Source organism: Neopelma chrysocephalum, unplaced genomic scaffold (assembly GCF_003984885.1).
Source record: "Neopelma chrysocephalum unplaced genomic scaffold, ASM398488v2 Primary Assembly neopelma1_59, whole genome shotgun sequence".
NCBI lineage: Eukaryota > Metazoa > Chordata > Aves > Passeriformes > Pipridae > Neopelma > Neopelma chrysocephalum.
In genome coordinates, this window is record NW_020897714.1 from 6,613,925 (window position 1) to 6,634,335 (window position 20,411).

A 20,411-nucleotide genomic window follows, 5' to 3' on the forward strand; every position below is an offset into this window, starting at 1 on the left:
AAAGCTTCTTTGCCTTTGTACAGAAATAAGCAGTTTAAAGAAAACTCCTCTCATGTGGTTCCCGATCTGGACCTATTGCAGAAATTTGTTCAGTAATGAAGAAATCTTTAAGCACTAGGTGAAGTTGATTTTGGATTACTTGCAATGCACTGAGAAGTCAGAATTGGAAACAAAGGTCCAAGAGAAGGAGTTTTATAATGGCTTAGGTAGTGGACAGCACTGTTAGTAGAGCTATACCATGAAGGCATTCTAGAAGAATTATTCTGGCTCTCTGTTTGCTAGTACATCATTCTTTCTCTTAACCCGGGTTGATATTACTCAGTTCCCTTTCTACATACAATATTCATAGCACTGTTCAGATGAAAAGAAATTTTATTCCCTTCTAAAACAGTTAATTTGAATTGCTTTGATAGAATCTGAATAGCCTTAGTTTGCTGCTCTGTTCAGGTTAATGAAATTTTGGACATTTTCTCTTCTAATGATATCAGGGCTAATTTCCAGTATTTATTTCACGCTCCTAACGTCCTAGGATAGATGCACTGGTAATAAGAAAACCCTGGAAAGTGATGAAAAGCTTATGCAATGGGATTTAGTTTCACCACATGCATAGAAAGTTGTCAAGTGTTTGAAAGATAAGGCTTTCTCTCTCTGCATAGACCCAGGGTCTGTGAAAAGGGAGGTGGGCTTACTGGTCAGTGTGAGTGTGCACAGGGCCAAAGGCACAGTCAGTCCTTCTGGTCCTAGTCTCAGTAAGTCCTTCCTCTTAGCAGCACACCAGTACACCCAAGCTCATTGGTGCTCCATGCTGAAAATTATTTCTGTTTCCTCCCACTAGAACTTTCTGAGCCATGCTTCAGCTCTCCTGTGTTTCTGACAAAAAGTTGATATTTTTCTTGCTTTGATTTTTGGAAAGGAGGCTACTTCTTTAAAGTGTTTTAAAATGCTAGATTTTAAAAAAAAAGTCTGCATGGAAATACTTCCTTTGCCAGGATGGCTGTCAACTGGAGGACACTTTTACAAAGAGAAAAAGATTAAAACTTGGGAAAAATAGTGGACTTTTGAGATGATGCTTCAGAAATATGTGCAGTTTTAACTTATGCAATTTGCAAAACTAAGAATGATTAAGTAGTCACTACCGACTAATCTATAGCATACATTTTAGAAATGATAGGATTTTTAATTTCTTTCATTTGTACAATAGTTTTTACAAAAGACAATAGTACTTTATAATAGCAATATATTAGTTAACTTGCATATTTGTTTACAGCATCAGTTATTATCTCCATATTGGCTTAGATATCCGACGTGACTCATCAAGACTGATTTTCATACAAATTTATGTCAAACATTTTCCATAAGTTTACTTCTGTATGCAGCATTTTTGAAAACTGGGTTTGATTTCACTCTATGTGGATGTAAACAATTCCATCTCCTTCAATTGGATTCTGATTTTAGTGTCAATAATAATCTCTCATTACTTCATAATGGGGTACTTTAGAGAGAGAGCAGGGGTTGCATCCTGTAATCACTTGAGTGTTGGGTTCATTTAATTTGCACAAATAGTGTCATGAAAATAGAAAATTACTCATGTATGAAATATTTTAACAAACTTCATTGGTTACAGGTTTAGCTTTCAGGACAGTAATATATATCATTAGAGCTGCAAGAAATCTTCAATATGAAGTATTGCCTATGTGAAAAATGAACATGTTCAAGGAAGGAAAACTTACCTGATTTGAGCCCTGTATTACTGAGCCTCACAATCATATTTGAGCATCTTCTGTATGTAATCTATAGCATGGTAAAATCCATGCTAAACTTGGTAGAATCCCTGCCATCTTTGTCTCTTAACGACTATTTGCATACTAACAGCTCTCTTGATACCTTTTCTGAGCATTACCTTAAAAGAGAAATTTAGTAATTTTAATGAGATATACTTTTAATGTATCTTCCCTTCAGAATATTTTATGTTTAAAATTAATTGTCTGATATGTGGTTTTTGGAAATCCTAATATAAATTATTTTATGTTCAAAGACTTTTTCTCATATTGTTTAAGTTCCAGAAGACCCACCACAAAATTTTGCCAAGAGCAACGTTACAGCAAAGTCTTTCTCAGTAATGTGGGAACCACCAGCCATAGTAACAGGAAAGTTTAGTTACAGAGTTGAGCTGTATGGACCATCTGGTAAGTCAGAGCTGATGTTACCATTTCTTTTTCTTTTTTTGTGATTGTTTCCTTACACTTGTATTCTTACTGTGCCTGTCAATCAAAAATGAATATTTGAAAGCAGTGTTATGTATCCTTTTTACTATTAGATATTTTAATAGTTTTTAGATTACTTTTAAGGGAAAAGTCCATAATGAGGAGGAGTATAAAATTAAATATAATCATATTAGATATTCTTAAGAATGGAGAAAAAACAATTTTTCCTCAGTCTTTCAGGGCTAAGGTTGCAGCTGAATTACTGTGCTTATACATTCAAATCCTCCAATCGGGAGGTCTGGAGACACATTATCTATAACGCTGCTGCTTCTTTTGAGAACGCACGGGGGATCACTCTCAAGGAGAAAAGACAATGCAGAAAGAATCGTGTCCTGTTGATACCACCTAAGGAGTCTTTCTGCTGTGCCTTTTGCAACCGGACTCGTCTATCTTGCATTGGCCTTTTTAGCCACCAGCGTGCTTGTGGCAAATGTGGATAGAGTTCTTACAAATCTTCGTTCGTGAAGCCTAGCCATGACGTCCAAAGAATTTTCTATCTTACCTTTACTCTTTTCTCTTTCTGTTAAAGATTTCTAGAGGATTTTCATTCTCGTGCAGTATGCAATCAACTGTTTGAATCTGTTTTGATGTTTTTGGAATTTTTTGAACTCTGACATGTATACATAGAGAAATTATAGAACTGCCTGTAGTTAAGTAATAAGTTTATGAGCTGTATTCTAATGTTTTTATGAGACCACACAGGAAAAGCAGTAGAAATTATATTTTTTAAAAAAATCCCTTCCTCTTAAAACCCACACCTTCTTGAACTGGCTTGTTGGTTGATTGGTTTGTTAGTTTTTTTCCCCATACATTCAGTATTATTCCACTGAAGTTTGTTCAAAATTAGCTTTTCCCCAAAGAAATTTGGCTTTTCATCGTTCATCATCCTGAAAAGTAGCCCTGGGCTGTTTTTATTTTTGAGCTAGAATGTCTTCATTTTTAATTCCAGGTCATATTCTGGACAACAGCACAAAAGACCATAAGTTTGTATTTAGTAATCTTGTGCCGTTTACAACATACGATGTGTACGTCGGTGCTGAAACAAGTGCTGGGGTGGGGCCAAAGACTAACCTTACAGTTTTCACTCCTCCAGATGGTAAGTAATCATAGAGAAGCAAAATATATGGACTGACTGTATGTGATAAAGGGTTTCAGTTTTCCCTTTAGAGCCTTTCAGGTACTTTGCAAAGGAGGGAATGGGTATCTTATAGGAGGATTACAAGAGAATAAAACAACCTAATGAAAGAAATTAGCTGAAACTTATGTCATTTATTTCTCTGGTTTTGTCCAGTTCATACACTGTCACTACATTTATCCGCCTCTCAGAGATTGTGCAAGACATGAAGTCTCTTTCTGAATGAAAGTGGTTATTTTTAGATAACGTAATTAAGTTGCAGGACCCCCTTCTTCCCCGTTAGATGGCAGCAAGTGGAAACGAAAAAAAGCGCAGGATTCCCCACGGCTGTTCAGCCCTAATATTTCTTATTAAACCTCTGGTTTGACTAATTCTTACCAAATCAAAGGTTCCACACCAGGGTGAACACCCTGGAACTTACCAGGGAACTTAGCTTTGAGGCAGACCCAACATCAAGGTCTTATCCTGGTGCAGTCAAGTGGTTGGTTCTGTCTGTGAACACTCTACTCTGTGGTTTAGAAGTTTTGGCTCCCAATAGTCAACTCACCACATTAGAGTCGTTTGCTGCATAGAAATGCAGTTTTATCTTAGATGTATGTGAGATTGTGCAGGATTTTTGGTAAGCATCTGAGGATGCAAACAGGAAAAAACAAGATTCAGTGTGTGATAGGCAGTTTCAAGATAGTTATTTCTGTCTTATTTTTATACCACACAACACAAATTTAGAAAATCTCTCAATCAGTGATTTCTGGCAATGTTTGTTGTCAAGGTATAACACTGGGAGGAACACCTATCCTTATTTATTTTATTATTTCCTGAAGTAGCTGCTTTTGGCAGCTCTCAGAGACAATTTCCAGGGGTAGCATGCCTGAGTACAGTCCTTCTCATCTTGTGTCAAAACGCACTGTCAAAAGCCAAAGGAAATTTTGGTGGGTTTGATATTTTTTTTAGAGTAACATATAATGTCCTATTTTAATGCCAAATCTACAAATCCTCATTATGCAAGTAATTTCAAGATTGTGTTTTACTGAAGTGTATCAAATCTGAATATCATTCTATTGAATAAAAATGTATTTTGTCTCTGGCAGTCCTATGGAAAGTACAGTATCACTAAGACTAAATAGTTAATGAAGAAATTGAACCAAAACCTGTTATAAGAGAGAAATGAATTGGATGTGTCACATTAATTTTTTTTCAAGCTGTTTACTTGTATGGTTTTAATGATTTTAAATCTAACCTTTCATTTTCAAATATACTTCAGATTCCATATAGGAAGACAGCAAAGATCTGCTTGATTCCAATACACTGACTTCAGCAGAGCTATCCTGATTTAAATCATCTTAGTCTCTGACCATACGCATACATATGTCATATATGTTAAAAAAACCCGTGCATATTTTTAGAAATGTAACTTGTTTGCTAAGAAAATATGTGAAGTAACTCTCTACCTGCACAGGATCAATTCAAAAGTAAAGGATGTGAAATTTGACTAGATGTCTGTTGTACCTTGCATGCAGGACTGAAAAAGCTTGTAATAATCACAAGTGCTTAATCAAATCAATTTTCTCCTTTAATATTTAGTCCCAGGTGCTGTATCAGATTTACACTTAGCAGAAGTGGAAGCCACATATATAAAAATTATTTGGAGGAAGCCACGACAACCAAATGGAATAATTACCCAGTACAGAGTTAAAGTACATGTGCAGAAAACACTCATGACTCTGGAAAACATTATTCTTGGAGATAAAAATACGGTATTCTTTTTTTTAACATGGATTTTTTTTTGTTAGATTAAATTTGCTCACTGCCTTATCTGATAGTTATAGAATGTGGAATTAGCCACCACAGGTGAGTTAAGGCTTTTAAAAGCCATCTTCCTCATTCCATTCTCTTTGACTGGGTTTCAAAAAGATTCTCATAATGCTCTCACCATAACATGAAAAAAAATAATTCTGGCAGAATGATCCAGACTGTCTTAGCTACTGAAGGCAGGAAGCAACAGCCTACAGTCTTGTCCTTCTGAGTCCTTGAGTTCTTTTCTGCATAGGGTGACCTAACTGTAAGAGTTAGGTGCCTAGATTGATACACAGCCTATGAGAGTTGTCTAGATTGATACACAGCCACTCAGCAAAACCTCTAGAAGATGTGGGTGTGAATCCTGTGCAGAAGTGAATTCAGCAGAAGTGTCACAAGGCTGCTTAAGTGTTCTACTAGCAAGGCAGACACACCTAGACTTTCTGCTTCCATTTGCATCCTTAAATTTACATGTGTGATACTACATGCTGAACTCCGTGCTGTGGTTGCTTACTAAGGATATCTGCACATGTCTATGGGATTATATCTCTTTGGGGACTCATGCTGTCAATCAGTCCAGCTTCTGGATTTTGGGTGCTGATGTGCTTTACAGTCTTAGAGGAGAAGCTCTGAGTACACAGCACAGAAGTGCAGACTCTAGTAAACATCCAGCTCAGGATTGAGCTCTTTCTGAGGCAGGGCTTTTTGGTTTGAATTTTGAATATGGGTGCCCAAAGTTTGCATGATTCCTTTTTTTATTTCAGACAGTGATGTCTTTCACTGGATCTGAATAGGAATCTAAGTTTTTGATGTAGAGCTCAATGAAGGAGTTCACTTTCAAGTTGAATGATATACATTATATAGAGCCCTGGAGGCAAACATTAAGTGAGGAGTAAGGGAAAAAAAAATTGGGATAAGGATTCATTCATTAAATCAGACAGGCGTCCTTGGAAAATTAAGTATGCAACTTTGCAATTAAAGATTATATCATAGTACAGACACAGAAAAATTAAAATTGTCTGCACAGAAATATTTCAATGATGCAATTTCCTAGTTTCTGAGTTCTAAGTATAGCATCATTGCTGCTTTATTATAATTTATTGAATTTTCTAATTAAAAACCAAAACAAATCATGATAAACTTGCTTTATTTAGAACCCCATTGACCAAATCTTAGAGCACCTATGGGATTTGAACTGTCAGATCCACAGTGCTAATTATACTCAATAACTAGTAGCAATAAAATGTTGTTGTCTTATCCATGGAAAACCCTTATAAGCAAAAAGTATCTCAATGTGAGTCACTACTTTGCTATAAAAAGCTGGTGAAGATAAGTCATATGTCGCTTTTACCTCTTGGTACTTAGGTGAGATTGATGCTGTATCTCTGCCTGTGGCTAATGCACCCCTAGTTAAAGGAGTAAAAAAGCTGCTTTGCCCTCTCTCCACCCAGAGTCCATAGGGAAAGGACTAATGGATATTAGTTACGTCACTGTAAAACCATCTCTTTCTGGCTATGAAGTGGTCCATATATGTGAGTGGGGAGTGCTCCAGATGGCAGCAGAACAATTTAGAGACACTGGAGTCCTGGATTTGGTCCCAGATTCTAAAGGGGCATAATGATTTGGTGCTTACACACCGTTTTGTACCTATGTTGTAGCCTCTCTCTTTTCTATTCTGCTTTTGTTTATCCTCTTCTTTCTGTTCTTGATCCCCTTATATCTGCTGCCATCCCTTTCCAACATTTGTTCTCTGTCCCTTCTCTCCTATGGGAGCCTATATCACTTACCCTCCTTTCACTCTTCCTTTTTGCATATGTACTCTCTAATTTTTCCCTCCCCTTCAATTAATTAGCTTCTATTTTTCTTCCTCTCTACTTATCACATCTTAGTGACCTAGTCAACCTGTTAATCCTTTTCTTAGGGCCTAGTAGGGATATTTGAAGTCCTCTTGCTTTCATTGCCTGCTACCCTCTTTCAGAACATGCTTAATACAAATATAATCTCCCAAGTTCAAATGTGTATCTGTTCACTATAGCTCCAAGGATATAGCATTACAGTTAAAGGCCTTACTCCAAAATTGCCACCTTACTATTATATCCGTATTTTAAGAAATAAAAAAAAAGTGGTTGATTAAACAGTCATCAGAATAAAAGGTTGTAGGCTACTGGCAACTGAGCTTTTTTATTATAAAGATTCCATTTTACAAAGTTAATTACTGTAGTGAAAGATAAGGTTTGTGTGCCAGCATTTCTATAGTATGCTTATATATATATGCACAGATATACAAACACTATTTCTATATTATATATAAAATTAATTATATAATTTAGTGATGACAAGATTTGTGATTTACTTTTGTATTTCTAATTTTTAGTATTTGATTGATTCTTTGGAGCCATACACAATAAATGAAAACATAAGCCCTTCTTCTCCCACTTGGAATTCATTGGAAACAGCCAATGATTTATATGAAGGTTCAGCTGAAATGTTTTCCAGCATTCAGACAGCTTCTCCAGTAATATTTACAAGTGTATCTGGTGATAATTTGCCTGCTATAAATGGAGCTGCAGAATTACATTCTGCTTTGGGTAAGGTACTTTAGGATATTTTTCTACCTGTTTCTTTGTTCTGAAGGACCCTCATCACTGTCCCAGATATGATCTCTAGCACATGGTTCAAGCAAATTATAAATGGGTCATTGACTGGAGTCAGATATTTTTACTACCAAATAACCTTCTGAAGCAAATGAGAATGCCACACAGGCAGGAACTAGCCCCTTGTCACCCAGCTGACCTTCTTCCTAGTGAAAGAAGCACCCGAAAGCCATCAGCCAAGCTGCATAGACAATCAGTTATTACAGTTGCCAAAGCAGGTGTGATTGTCAGGGATTAACATATCTCCAAGCCCTTCAGAGACCTTGATTTCTCTAAGCCGTTTGACTAATAGGTTTTCAATTGTCAGTGAAGGTAAATAGGTCAAAAAGTTACAACTTTGCTATATGGGTTACAAACAGGTGGAGATGACCCCATGACATGGTGATGTCATTAGTGAGTGCACTTGTTCCGTATTATCAATGGGCCACTGTTTCTTTACCAAGTATGGATATTTACAAATAAGCAGGCTTCAGCTGACAGGCAGGGATTTCAAATACCTCTCTAAATTTTTACAGTGTTTGAACAGTGGGGAGAAACTAAAGTTTTTATTTCTTTTTAATTTTTAAATTAATTTAATGAAGTCACTGAATTCCTCTATATACAGCAGTATCTAATACCAGAATTCAATCCATTATTTTAAATTACAGTGGTTATTTTCTGTACTTAGTTAATCCTGAAGAATCTTCCTTGTTATACACAGTGTTTTAAATGAAAATCTTCTTTTTATGGCCTCATTCATCTTGAGGTATTGAGTTGCTTAAAGATGTCTGTGTTGCTGAAAAATTGATTTCAGACAATATCTGTTGTGATCTAGCATGAGAGTATTATTTTATAGGAGTTACAGTAGTTAAAGCTGTTGATGGCCAAATTTTCTTCAGGCTTTGCTGATTTTTCAATGCCTTTACAAAACTCTGAGCCTGATACGCAGAAATGAGAAGGACCCACACTTTTTCATTTGCACTGGCATACTGACTACTTTGTAACAGATGATTTTGGCTATCAGAGTTGGATTGTGGCTGACTTTGAACTTTATTAGAGATGCACCAAAAAACTCTTTGTGGGCATGCATGTCATCTTCATTCTGCTGACCACAACTCTTCTGCTAAAAATCCCAGTGAGAAGGGATCTGTGAAGGTAGCTTTTCCAAGTATGGTTCTTTTAGCACCATTGGGAGGGCAAGGAAGAGGGAATCTATCTTTCACAATTTAAAATATTTTAAAAACTTCAAAAATGTTGTCAATACAGAAGCCATGGTTCTGAAATCACTGGAGAGACCAGGCCATATACAAATGTACCCTTTCCTAGTTTCTGGGAGATTTCTCACGAACCTCGCAGTTCTACTTGTGGCCTATTCATTCTTTTACCTAGACCAATCTATCTATTGTACACATGAAAATGGACCTATAATAGCCTCTCCTTTGTGCAATTAAGAGATGGAGTGTAGACTTTTATTTATATTTCTGTAATTGCCATGAAAGTTAATTATTTTACAATGAAACAGTTGCAGGTTGCCCTGCCAAAGTGAGTTCAGAATGCATAAGAAAAAAATGAGTTTATGAGTAAGTAGCTATTTCTCTCCATTTAACTCACAGGTAATCAGTATACCATCAACATTTTGGCTGAAGAGCTGTCATATGTTATAAAGGGCCTCACACCTTTCACAGATTACACAATTAGTGTGTCTGCTTTCACTGCTGTTGGAGAAGGACCACCATCAGTTCTTACGGTCAGGTCACGTGAACAAGGTAAATTGTTGTAACTCTGATATTATCAAGGTTAATATACATGACTTTTTTCTCTGAACATTTGAATTATTTTTTAGTAATTTATTTGCTTATTGTTATATTTTTATGTTTTTGTTGCAGTTCCAAGCTCAGTAGAAAATATATCTTACAAGAATATTAACTCCTCCTCTGTTTTGCTGTATTGGGATCCTCCAGCAAATCCCAATGGGAAAATCATTCATTATACAGTTTATGCAATGGAACTGGATACAAAAAGAGCATTCCACACAACAACTTCAAACAACAGCTTACTTATGACAGGTATAGAGTCATTTTATTAAAAAAAGATGAAAATTTATCTTGCAAATGCATTATACAAAATTATTTTTTCCAACTTTATATAATGTAGCCATTTGCAAAGTAGATGGATCAAGTCTCACATATTCACACATATCCATACGCACACAACATAACTGCAGGTAAAAACAAGGTTGGGACATTACTGTTCAAGCTGTCTACTGTGGAGAAATATGTAGGGAATGTGAGACGGGAGCAGAGGGAGAAGATAAGCAGTAATTTGTGAAATGGTATGAGTAGTAATTCGTGAAATGGATTTCTCCTTGGAATTTTTGTCTCAGCATCTTCTGTCCGCATAGAAAAATATTCCTAAATTGTCTATTATTTTTTAGACTTGAATTTTTTTCACAGTATTTGTCTAACATTAATAATAATTTTCTTATTTTAAGGTGATAATTTTTATAGTAATTGAAGTAAATCCATTCTTAATAGGGTTTCAGACATTTATTTGTGCTAATCAGAGCAATGCATACAGAATAAACCCACATATTTGGATGTACATATACGCATCCTTTATTTTCACAAATAAATTCTTTAAACTAGTTACAGGGTTGAAGCTAGTTGACTTATTTCAAAATCTGTTGGTTTAACTGCATGCCTATTTGGCTGTCCCCACATAAATGGTATTATACGTATTCTATCTTTTAGGTAACAAATGTGTATCAAAAACTATTAGAACAGTATTCAGTTTTATATTTTCATAAGTACCTATGACAAAATAAATATGTTTGAGAAGTAAACAGTCAAGATTTTTTTACTTAATCTTTTCAGGCTTAAAAAAGTACACAAATTATAAAATGAGAGTGGCAGCCTCTACTGCAGTTGGAGAAAGTGCTTTGTTTGAAAAGAATGATGTTTTCGTAAGAACCCTTGAAGATGGTAAGTACATTGATTGCAATGATGATTTGTTTTCTGTACTGAAGTTTGTGTTTGTTTAGAAAGAAGACTGGGCATGTACATAAAGGTAAAAGAAAGTGCAGAAATAAAATCAATGTTTTTTGAAATTATTAATCTTCTATCAGTCAGTGACTTCATTCAGACCATTTTTAGGTAAGTGCTGAAAATAATAATGAAAGCTGCAACAATCAACAAATTTCAGTTTTGATCGACAAATGGAAGGAAAGCCGCAGAGCTGAGCTTGCCTCACCGAAAATGTGCCCCTAGCACCCACCTAAACTGCACTCTTTGTGACTTCATCTTATTTTCTTTTTCTTTTTATATTATGTGGAAATCAGGTTGGTTTTGAAGCATCTGAACATGGCAGCCTTCCACTATTCATAGGTCATGTTGCTATCTGTAAACAGAGATGCTGATGAAGATTTTTTACACTGAATGATATTATATGCAATTGTTTCTGTAGAGTTTTGGGGGCTTTATTAATTTTAAGACTGATCAATAGTTCTAGCATAGTGTTTAATGCTGCTTTTTGAAGATTTCTGGATCTTCCTTAATTGCTTGCAAGGCGGTCTCATCCCATGAAGGCACTGGGATCGTAGCTGAAGTCATCATTGGCTTCTGCAAAGAAAATACGTGAATTTGATTTACAGAGCAGAGTCATGAGTATTAATCTTTTCTCATTTGCATCAAGTTTGTTTTTCACTGGTTTCAGCAAAGATATTTCCAATTTTTACCAAAGTAATACAGAAGGTGATTTTTCATTTGTCATTTATCTCTCTCCTTGACAAATATGCTAAAATACAAGAAAAATAATTGAGTGCCAATAAAGGAGAGGAAAGGATTACGGGATTAAAAATCATGGGGATTTATGAAGTTTAGGTGATTTGAATAACCACTCAAAATACCAAGTTCAACACTGAAACTTAAAGTACTTGCAAATATTTTTTAAAGTTGTATGCTACTATGCCATTAGTTTTGCAGAGGAAATGTATATCACAAGAACAGAAAATTACTTATCTAAATATTTTTTTCTCTGAAAGTTTACAATTCTTTTGCCTCTGAGTCTTAAAGAAATTTTTCAAAGTAGAGTTTCAGGCCAACAGTTCATCCATTTGTAAGAGAGGTGTGTAAGGCTTGAGGAAACCGGTGAGAAAACCAACAATAATTCCTGCCTTTTTTATGAGGCTATGCATAATTATTTGTCTTCTCCTTCTTGTTCTTTAGTTTTTCTGAGGTAATTCAGGCTGAGATTCGCATCTCCTAACTTTAGCCAACCTTGGAATAACAATTTGTTTGACTCTTGAAAAGACAGATACCTCCAAATAAAAGACTCACTACAACAGTTTTAGATAACCTGTGTTAGGATTGAAGGTACTAGGATGTTGCACTGAAATATTGTACCATGCCAGATAAATTGCAAAATGTATTTCAATTAAAAATTAAGCTTCTTCACATGGGAAATATCCATGTGGGCAGTCTTGTCATCCAGAGAACAGTGATCTGTTACAGTTAACGCTTTCCATTCATGCGCTCAGAAATCAGGAATGAAAGTGGTTTGTGAGTCCTTTCAGGCAAAAAAAAATTCATGATAAATTCTGAAAAATCAGCATATAGGTAATTCGTACACAAACTGAATCCTATAATCCTGGGTTTGTAGTATTTTTTTTTTTTTTAATTTTATAGACAGGTTATCTCAGGGGTGAAGTGATGAACCCTTCAGAGGAATCAAAGTTGACATTCAGAGCTGATTTTATTCGTAAGTGCAGCCCACTCACTCCTTCAATGCTTCCATGCTTTATTAGCTTGCTGGAGCCACATGAACTCATACATTGCCAGTAGATTTAGCCAACACACTATCCCAGAGCTGGACTTGTTTTGTGCATGACCTTCACACCAAGATTTACACCAGAGTCACCAAAGGGAATTTAGTTACAGTGCATACAGTCCCTTTTGTTGTTCAATAGTTGATTGAGTGAAATAAGAAGAGTGGCTATTTATGTAGAAAGCAGTAAGAGGGCATCAATCTAAATTTAAAGAACTGAATATGAGGAAGACGATGAGAGGATCTGAAGGATCAGTCTGCATGAGATCAGTAGAGAGAAGTGATGCCTGCTCTGCTGGTGCTAAAAAAAAATCTAGGAGCCGTAAGCTGGGGTGAGATAAGAAAGGGTTTAATTATGCCGAGGCAAAAGATGTTACACGACGTGCACCGGGCTGTGCCTGGGATGTTACATTTATAACAATATCTGGCCAATCCCAAGTGTGTCCACCCTATAACTTTTGGCCTGGTCCACCCCCTGGCCCGCCTCCTGGAATTGGGTCGGGGGGCTTTTTGGGACCCACTCTTCATCATTCTTCATCATCTTCGGGGTACAGAGAGCAGAGTCACACAGTTCCTTGACTCTGTCCTGTGGTTTAGGCCAAGATACAAGCGTTCTCCAAACAAGACAGGCTTGCCTTGACTAAGAGACTAAACATCTTCTACTGGATATGGGAATAGGGTTGATATGGGGGGTATGGAATGGGGTGAGAGGATTAAGGAATGTATAAACTAAGGGGTACTACGGGGAGGAGGGAGAAAGGGTTTCTAAAATCTACTTCTATTACCTATAAAACTTATAAGGTAGAAAAATAAAAAAATCATTATGGGCTTAAGGCATCAGAAGAGATTTTTTTTTTCCTAAAAAATGCAGTTTTAGATAGACTTAAAAGTGGATGAGAAAAGAAATTCTTGAAAAGCAAAAGTGTTGTGACTCAGAAAGATGTCTAGTTTTATAAGTGGAAAAGAAGACATACTGAAATTAACTGAGATAAAAAGTGGTAAGGCTTTGAGGAGAGTGAGAGAGTGAGTGTAGTCCTTTTGTAGTTAGCTAATTTAAATGTTAGGATCCAATAGATTTATGCTATTAACCCTATATTCAGTTAATTTAAAGGGCTTTTTCCTAATTTCTGTATTGCAGAACCAGACTCCCCACCTCGAAACATAGAATTAATAAATGTAAGTGCAACAGAAATAAATCTGAAATGGTTACCACCTGAGCAGCCTAATGGTCTCATAACTCACTATGAAGTTCTGTACAGTGATTCCAATGATTTTTTTATTAAAAATGCCTCATCTACAAGTATATCACTAAGTGAAATGAAGCCATATACTCTCTACAACATCTCTGTAAGGGCATTCACCAGACTTGGCCATGGGAATCAGTCATCTTTCCCACTTCTGGTCAGAACTTCTGAAACTGGTGAGTATATTATATTTTTTTTAAATGAAAATTTTCCAGAATAAACTGCTTTATGATAACCTTTGATGCTCAGGAGATAAGAATAATTAGTTTTAGAAGTATTTGTTTGCTTTGCAAAGCAGTAAGTTTGAATCCTGTTTTTCTCTTTTATAAACCAAGCAAAACAGCAAGACCAGCTGCTATGTAAGGGATGGGGAGGCAACACTTCACATGTATGAGGCAGGTCTGAGGTTGAGGCAGGTCTGAGGTCAAGCCAGGAAAGAAAGTTAGCAGGTGCAGTGGCACTGACTAAGTCAGACACAGTTCAGTGACAGCTGGACAGGTCTGTAATGGTGGAGCCAACCCAAGGGCAGACTGCAATGTCAGTCTGCAAGTCAGGGAACTGATCAGTGGGTCCATGGCCAAGCGCAGCCATGACAGCGATGAAGCAGGACCTGTAGCTCAAACAGGGGCAAAGCACGAGAGCCACCTCTGAAAGCAGCTCCCAGAGGCCAGTGGTCAGCCCCAGCTGCAGCCTCCCTGCAGCATTGCCTGGGAGCCTGTCATAAGCAAGGAGGAGGCAGCCTTTTGCTATTGCAGACACTATTGCTAAGCTGGCCCTGAGCCCCAACAGCCAAACCTCTAAGAGGGGACAGCTTTCAGGGCTCTTATAGCAGACTTCCCTTTTTTCATACCAGTGTTTATACTGTTTGTATAGATGACCCGGGCAAAAGAAATAAAATGCATGTTGATGATGCAAGGTGCTAATTATGGCAGCACAACATGGAAAACCTAGTAACAATAGCTAACATGAAGAATTGCAGTGATATTTCTGGAGCATTAGAAGGAAAGTTTAGTGTCATGCTCCAGATTTATTTAATCTGTCATATTAGGATGATTTGTATCAATTATTTTTTTAAATGACCTTGTTGTTATGGTGTCTGTCATTTGTGTTTTTGATCTTCCAATTCAGTCTCTTCTAAAATGTATTTTATAAAAAAAAATAATACAAGTCCAAAGGTTTGCAATGTTTCTTTTAAACCACTTTACAGAAATTCTTCACAAATCAATGAAACTAACTGAAATCTTCTATGAATATATTTTTTTTCTTCTAGTTCCTGATTCTGCACCAGAAAATATAACCTATAGGAACATTTCATCCATGGAAATTGAATTATCATATTTTCCACCATCCATTCCCAATGGAATTATACAGACCTACACAATATATCTCAAGAGGACTAATGGGACTGAGCAAAAAGTTATAAACACTACTCTTCTGACACTACGTATTACAGGTCAGTATATAATGATCTGGAACTTATGGCAACTGTAAATTGTTCTGGGAAGTGTTCAACAGACAGATAGAGATAAATTAGTTCATTGGTTGGACATGATCTTGCTCGTCCTTATATAAAGTTTTTTGCTGCCTGTCTGAGAAATAACCCATTGTGTAATGTGGTGAAATGGGCCATGAATGATATAAAGTCTAACATATATCTCATTCTATTTTAGATGTTTAAAGTGCAAGGAACTTCAATAGATATCTTTGCAGATCTATCATTGTAACAAAGTAAACCCTCAAGTTACCAACATATCTTTCTGATCTTAATTTGAGTAAAAATACTGGACAAAAAATTCTGGATAAAAACCTTCCCTTTCCACTCACCTTTGCTTCTTTTTCTAAGTTCTTTCACTATTGTTGAGGCATGATGCAGCAGTTAATGCTGGGAGCTCAATATCTTAACCACTACATTTTCAGAGTACAACCAAGGACAAACTGAAAAGCATTCTAGGAATATGAAGTATAAACTGGTAATTAGAGCTTTGTCCCTGCTTTTGCAAAATACTTTGTATCAAATTTTCTTAATGCTTATTTCCATCTCTAATGACACAGATCAGTGTAAGTGATAGGCCTACTCAGCACTTCAAAAATACTTATGGTCCATTAAAAAACTGATTTGTTCCACTGAATGGTTGACTCATTGAATTATTCTTTTTTATTTAGATTTAAATAAATATACAGAATATACTGTAGAAGTGTCTGCTAGTACCAGAATGGGGGAGGGCCTTCGTAGTTCACCTCTGCATATACTAACTGATGAAGATGGTAAGTCAGAACAGAAGTTGCAATGTATTCTTGTCTGCCTGTATTCTTAAATTACTCTTACACTTCATGTCAGTTATGTTTAAGTCCTATGAACGTTTTGGCAGTTATGTCTCTCTATTGCTATCTGTGTCAGTCTATCTACACACAAACATACTTTATGCCCCTCTCTCTCTCTCTCTCTTTCTCTCTCTCTCTCTCTCTCTCTCTCTCTCTCTCTCCGTCTGTCTATCAATATACTTACCAGTACAAGCTATGTGAAATGGCACAATTGCTGTGCATGGACATTTGGTCTTACCAATATCTTATGAATTTGAAGAATCTAAATTTACTCATACTATTATAATCTACACTGCACAGTAGAATTAAATATTGTGTTTGATTTTTCAGACACATGAGAGCTGAGGAAAGGGAAAAACACAAAAAGGCAACTTGAATGGTCCAGGGACATTTATGTGGATTTTTTTTCTTTGGAGATTTTTGTATTCTTCTAAACAGATGCATGTACAGAGACACATAGATACATGTAGGATTATTCACATTATGAAAACGCTCAAAGTCCATAATCTGTAGCACTGGATTCCCAAACTGAGTGGGAGAGTGTTCTGCACTGCAGGCTGAGGATAGAACACATTTGTTGCAACCCCTGCTAATTTGTACAGTAGGTCACAAATCAGCAGAGGAACCTTAGAACTATTTATACTTTCAGTACAAAATTTAGTTATAGGAAGTTATCCTTGGTCACCTCTATAGTTTCTGCAGGGGGAATCATGAAAATAAATTCAAAGCAAAAATTTTAAATTAGGTGCTGTGACACATTTTGGAAAAACCTGTGTCTGTCTCTATCCATTGTTTAAAGAGGAAGTCTCTGAGAATCTATACTAAAGTGGCATTGACACAAACATCCCTCCAGCCATTCCTAGATTAAGTCTCTTTTCATGTTTTAGGAAGCACAGATTTGCCTAAAATTCAGCTATTGATGATAATGGATCATTGCAAACCTTCAAGATGTTGATGGGCTTACATTCACACTATCAGTAAAAAACATTTGCTCAAGAGTTATGTTGCTGGAGCAGACTGAAAACAGCTAATTTGGACAAATTATCTTTTTCACAGAGTAATTTTATACAGAGCGATGTAGTTTCTATTCTTTAGCAAAAAAATATCCTCTGAATAAGAATTGTAGAATGAACTAGACATGCCAAAAAGACATGACATTCACTGTATGACATATCTTTTATTATATAGTCACTGAGGATAATATAAAAAAAAAACCTCTAAATACAGCTGTCAAAATTTTTATCTAGTAAATACAGACACTCACTAAATACAGTGAACCTTTGTTCATGAAAAATACAAAATATTTTTTCATAAATGTAAAGAGTTATAAAATCTTTATGCCAATTTTCGAGATAGCGAAAGAAGGAACAAGAACTGAAAAACAGCAATATTTATAATACACCACATGTTCCTTATTCACAGGAACACAGTGTTCCAAGGTTCAGACCAAATGTTTCATAGATTTGCTAATAGTTATGCTCATATTCTCCATTTTCATGCATGACTACAGCTATGACCTGAATTTTTAGTGCATGATGCTCTTCGGTTTAATTTGAGAAAAACAAAAGTAATTCTAATATTACTTCATAGTGATACACAGGTCCATGAATCAAGATGAAGAAAAATATTTATTTCTTAATAACATGCTAATACAAAGCAGTATCACTTATGCATACACGGGTATATTTTCCTCACTAATACAAACTTTAGAATGAAATCAAACACGGTCTAACATTTTTGTTTACTTACGATGTTTCCCCATGCAGTTGTGGTATGGTGTCATGTAGAGGTCATCTTAAAATTAATTTTAAGGGTCTCAGTGAATGCCTATCTTTTCATTTGCCACTGTGATATGTTAAATGTATGAATGTGGTCCTTATCTGATGAGTGAATAAATTTTACTGCTGCTCGGTATCCCACAATTTTATTGTCTCTCAATGCTATGCTTATCCATTCTTCCACCTTTTGGTACTTTGTATAATTCTTTACAGCACCTCTTTTTCCTCAGGGGAACTATCATGCTATATTTTACATGTGTTCATACTATAAAGCTCTCGCTTTTATTAGAATGGGGAAAAAATTTACAGCAATATACTTGGACAGTAGGGGAATCACTGTGACCTACCCATTGCTCTGTTTTCTCATGAAGTATTTTTTCCATTGAATCACAGAAACAGATGTTCTAACACCACCATGCAAAATCTTCTTTTATCATCTGTCAGAAAAAGGAAAAGAAGTTGTGCCTTAACATTAGCTGATGGATACTGTCCCAGTGTGGTACAAAGTTCACTTTCCTACATAAATAACTAAAAACTTATTTAAGGATGCTGCATATCCCATTGATCTTAACTGTTTAACAAGATGTTGTGATCTTTTCTCTCATTTTATAGCTCCGAGTTCTCCTCCACAATCCCTCTCTGTAAAACAGTTGTTGGGTGTCACTGTGAAGTTGTCATGGAAACCTCCACTGGAGCCAAATGGAATTATCCTCTATTACACAGTTTACGTCTGGTAAGATTTTCTGGAAGTAGTTCTGAGAATAAATATTAATCTGTAACCCATCAGGAATGTGGGGGTTTTCTTACACAATGTGTTGATTACATGTTTTTAGAGAATGAATATTCATTCAGCACTTAAAACACTAGACTTTTGTATATACAAATTTAGAGTAGCTGAAAATTGGGGTCTTAAATATTTTGTAAGCATTTCCCAAAGGTTTTATTATAGTAAATGAATTAGATTTTATACTAGAGCGTGGTGACTATTTTCATTATATTCTGATTAGACCTACTGCAAGGCAGGGCACAAGCCCATGTTGAATTGTCAAGGAGATTTGAAATAGGTTTAAAACAGAAAAATATTGCCCCCTTTTATAGAAAGGGTGTAAGAGCCATGTTCAAAGTCTTTGTATGTGCTATCAGTTATGTCTACTGCTATATTTTGTATTTATTACATTCATAGCAAATGAGTATTTTTAACAGATATTCATTTGATGTGTTTTGGTTTTTTCTATCTTTTCTTTTTTCCTATTTTTTCTCCATCATCCCTCCTGTGATATTTTTTCACCTCTAAAAAGGAATTTTGTCACTTTAAAACTTGCAGCTTCTGTCCTATTCTCTGTATAACATAGTTTGGTCTAGTGATGTGGCATCTCTTCAAAGATCTATCTATAACTTCTACTGGGAGTGAAAATATTTTGTTATTGATTGCTTTTGCTATATTACATTCACGCTGTACCATGTTATTGCCACTACTAAGGTGTGGGAAGTAAATACTGAAGTGCACCTTATAAGATGTGAACCAGATGTGCAAATCCACAGTTGTTATAAAAACACTACTATTGCGCCTCCATCTATTATTTTATTGTTACTTGGCAGTTTCAAGATAGGGTTTGGCCTCAGTTCCTACTGATTTTTTTTTTTTTTTAATTATAGCTTTAGTTAAGTTGGTGATAAAATGAACAGGAGCGAGCTCTTCTTCCCAGAAAAGTTAAATTTGTCTTCTCTTGTTACTTCTACTGTACTGGGAATGTCTGTTGCTCTTTAATGACAAACCCCATTTAAATTAATGACTGTCCTTGAGCTAGAGAAGAGTTACTTCATGATAAGGCTATGGTTTTGATTCAAGCTGTGTTCAAAGACTTGAGGTTATACAATTTTTCCTTATATTCTCTTATCTTAATCCTTATATTCTCTTATAACACTGCTTTTGTTATTATGACAAAGGATTTAGCAAGAATTATTTTAAAAAAAAACCTCTTAATTGATCCATCTGTCTAAATATTTTAATTAAGCAACCATATAGCTTTTTGCAGTAGACCTTGTCCCTCTTACTTCCATATTCTCCTTGCTCTCTCTTATTTGTCCATAGTGTACCATATCTAAAATTAGAGGGGCTTTAGATATCATGTTAAGACAAGGACATTGGAGAAAAACTCCCATTGCATTCAAAGGGACCATAACTTCACTGCTTCCTTGAGGGGGAGGGAGGGGTGGAGGAAGAAGAGGAATTTAAATATTTAGCAGAATTGTCTATATGATTCCATAAAATGCATTGCAGGGTGAGATTTGACAAGGCAAACTGTTGTGCCATACAGTTGCTGCTTTTGGGAGGTATTCAATATATTTTGGAGGAGACTGTTAATCCCAGTGCTACTCAATAAAGCAGAATGATGAAGGTTACTACAGATGTTAAATAA

General features: G+C 35.8%; 1 protein-coding gene and 1 long non-coding RNA gene across 6 annotated transcripts in view; one reads left to right on the plus strand and one right to left on the minus strand.

Moving 5' to 3' along the window:
* Positions 1-20,411, plus strand: part of PTPRQ (protein tyrosine phosphatase, receptor type Q) — a 118,872-nt gene that overhangs the window by 24,706 nt on the left and 73,755 nt on the right. For all 5 annotated transcript variants that reach the window (XR_003533678.1, XM_027679934.1, XM_027679935.1 and 2 more), the window contains exons 17-27: positions 2,058-2,186; positions 3,214-3,360; positions 4,981-5,153; positions 7,568-7,781; positions 9,440-9,592; positions 9,713-9,892; positions 10,700-10,807; positions 13,786-14,067; positions 15,162-15,344; positions 16,055-16,156; positions 18,604-18,724. Coding sequence is in view for 4 of the 5 variants with exons in the window: in XM_027679934.1 (XP_027535735.1) it covers positions 2,058-2,186; positions 3,214-3,360; positions 4,981-5,153; positions 7,568-7,781; positions 9,440-9,592; positions 9,713-9,892; positions 10,700-10,807; positions 13,786-14,067; positions 15,162-15,344; positions 16,055-16,156; positions 18,604-18,724 (1,792 nt within the window). In the remaining variant the exon portion in view is untranslated. The remainder of the gene's footprint in view (positions 1-2,057; positions 2,187-3,213; positions 3,361-4,980; positions 5,154-7,567; positions 7,782-9,439; positions 9,593-9,712; positions 9,893-10,699; positions 10,808-13,785; positions 14,068-15,161; positions 15,345-16,054; positions 16,157-18,603; positions 18,725-20,411) is intronic.
* LOC113965914 lies at positions 11,286-18,665 on the minus strand. Its single transcript, XR_003533679.1, has 3 exons — positions 18,564-18,665; positions 18,339-18,428; positions 11,286-11,443 (listed from the first exon to the last, which is right to left on the minus strand). It is a non-coding gene; the product is annotated as an uncharacterized LOC113965914 (long non-coding RNA).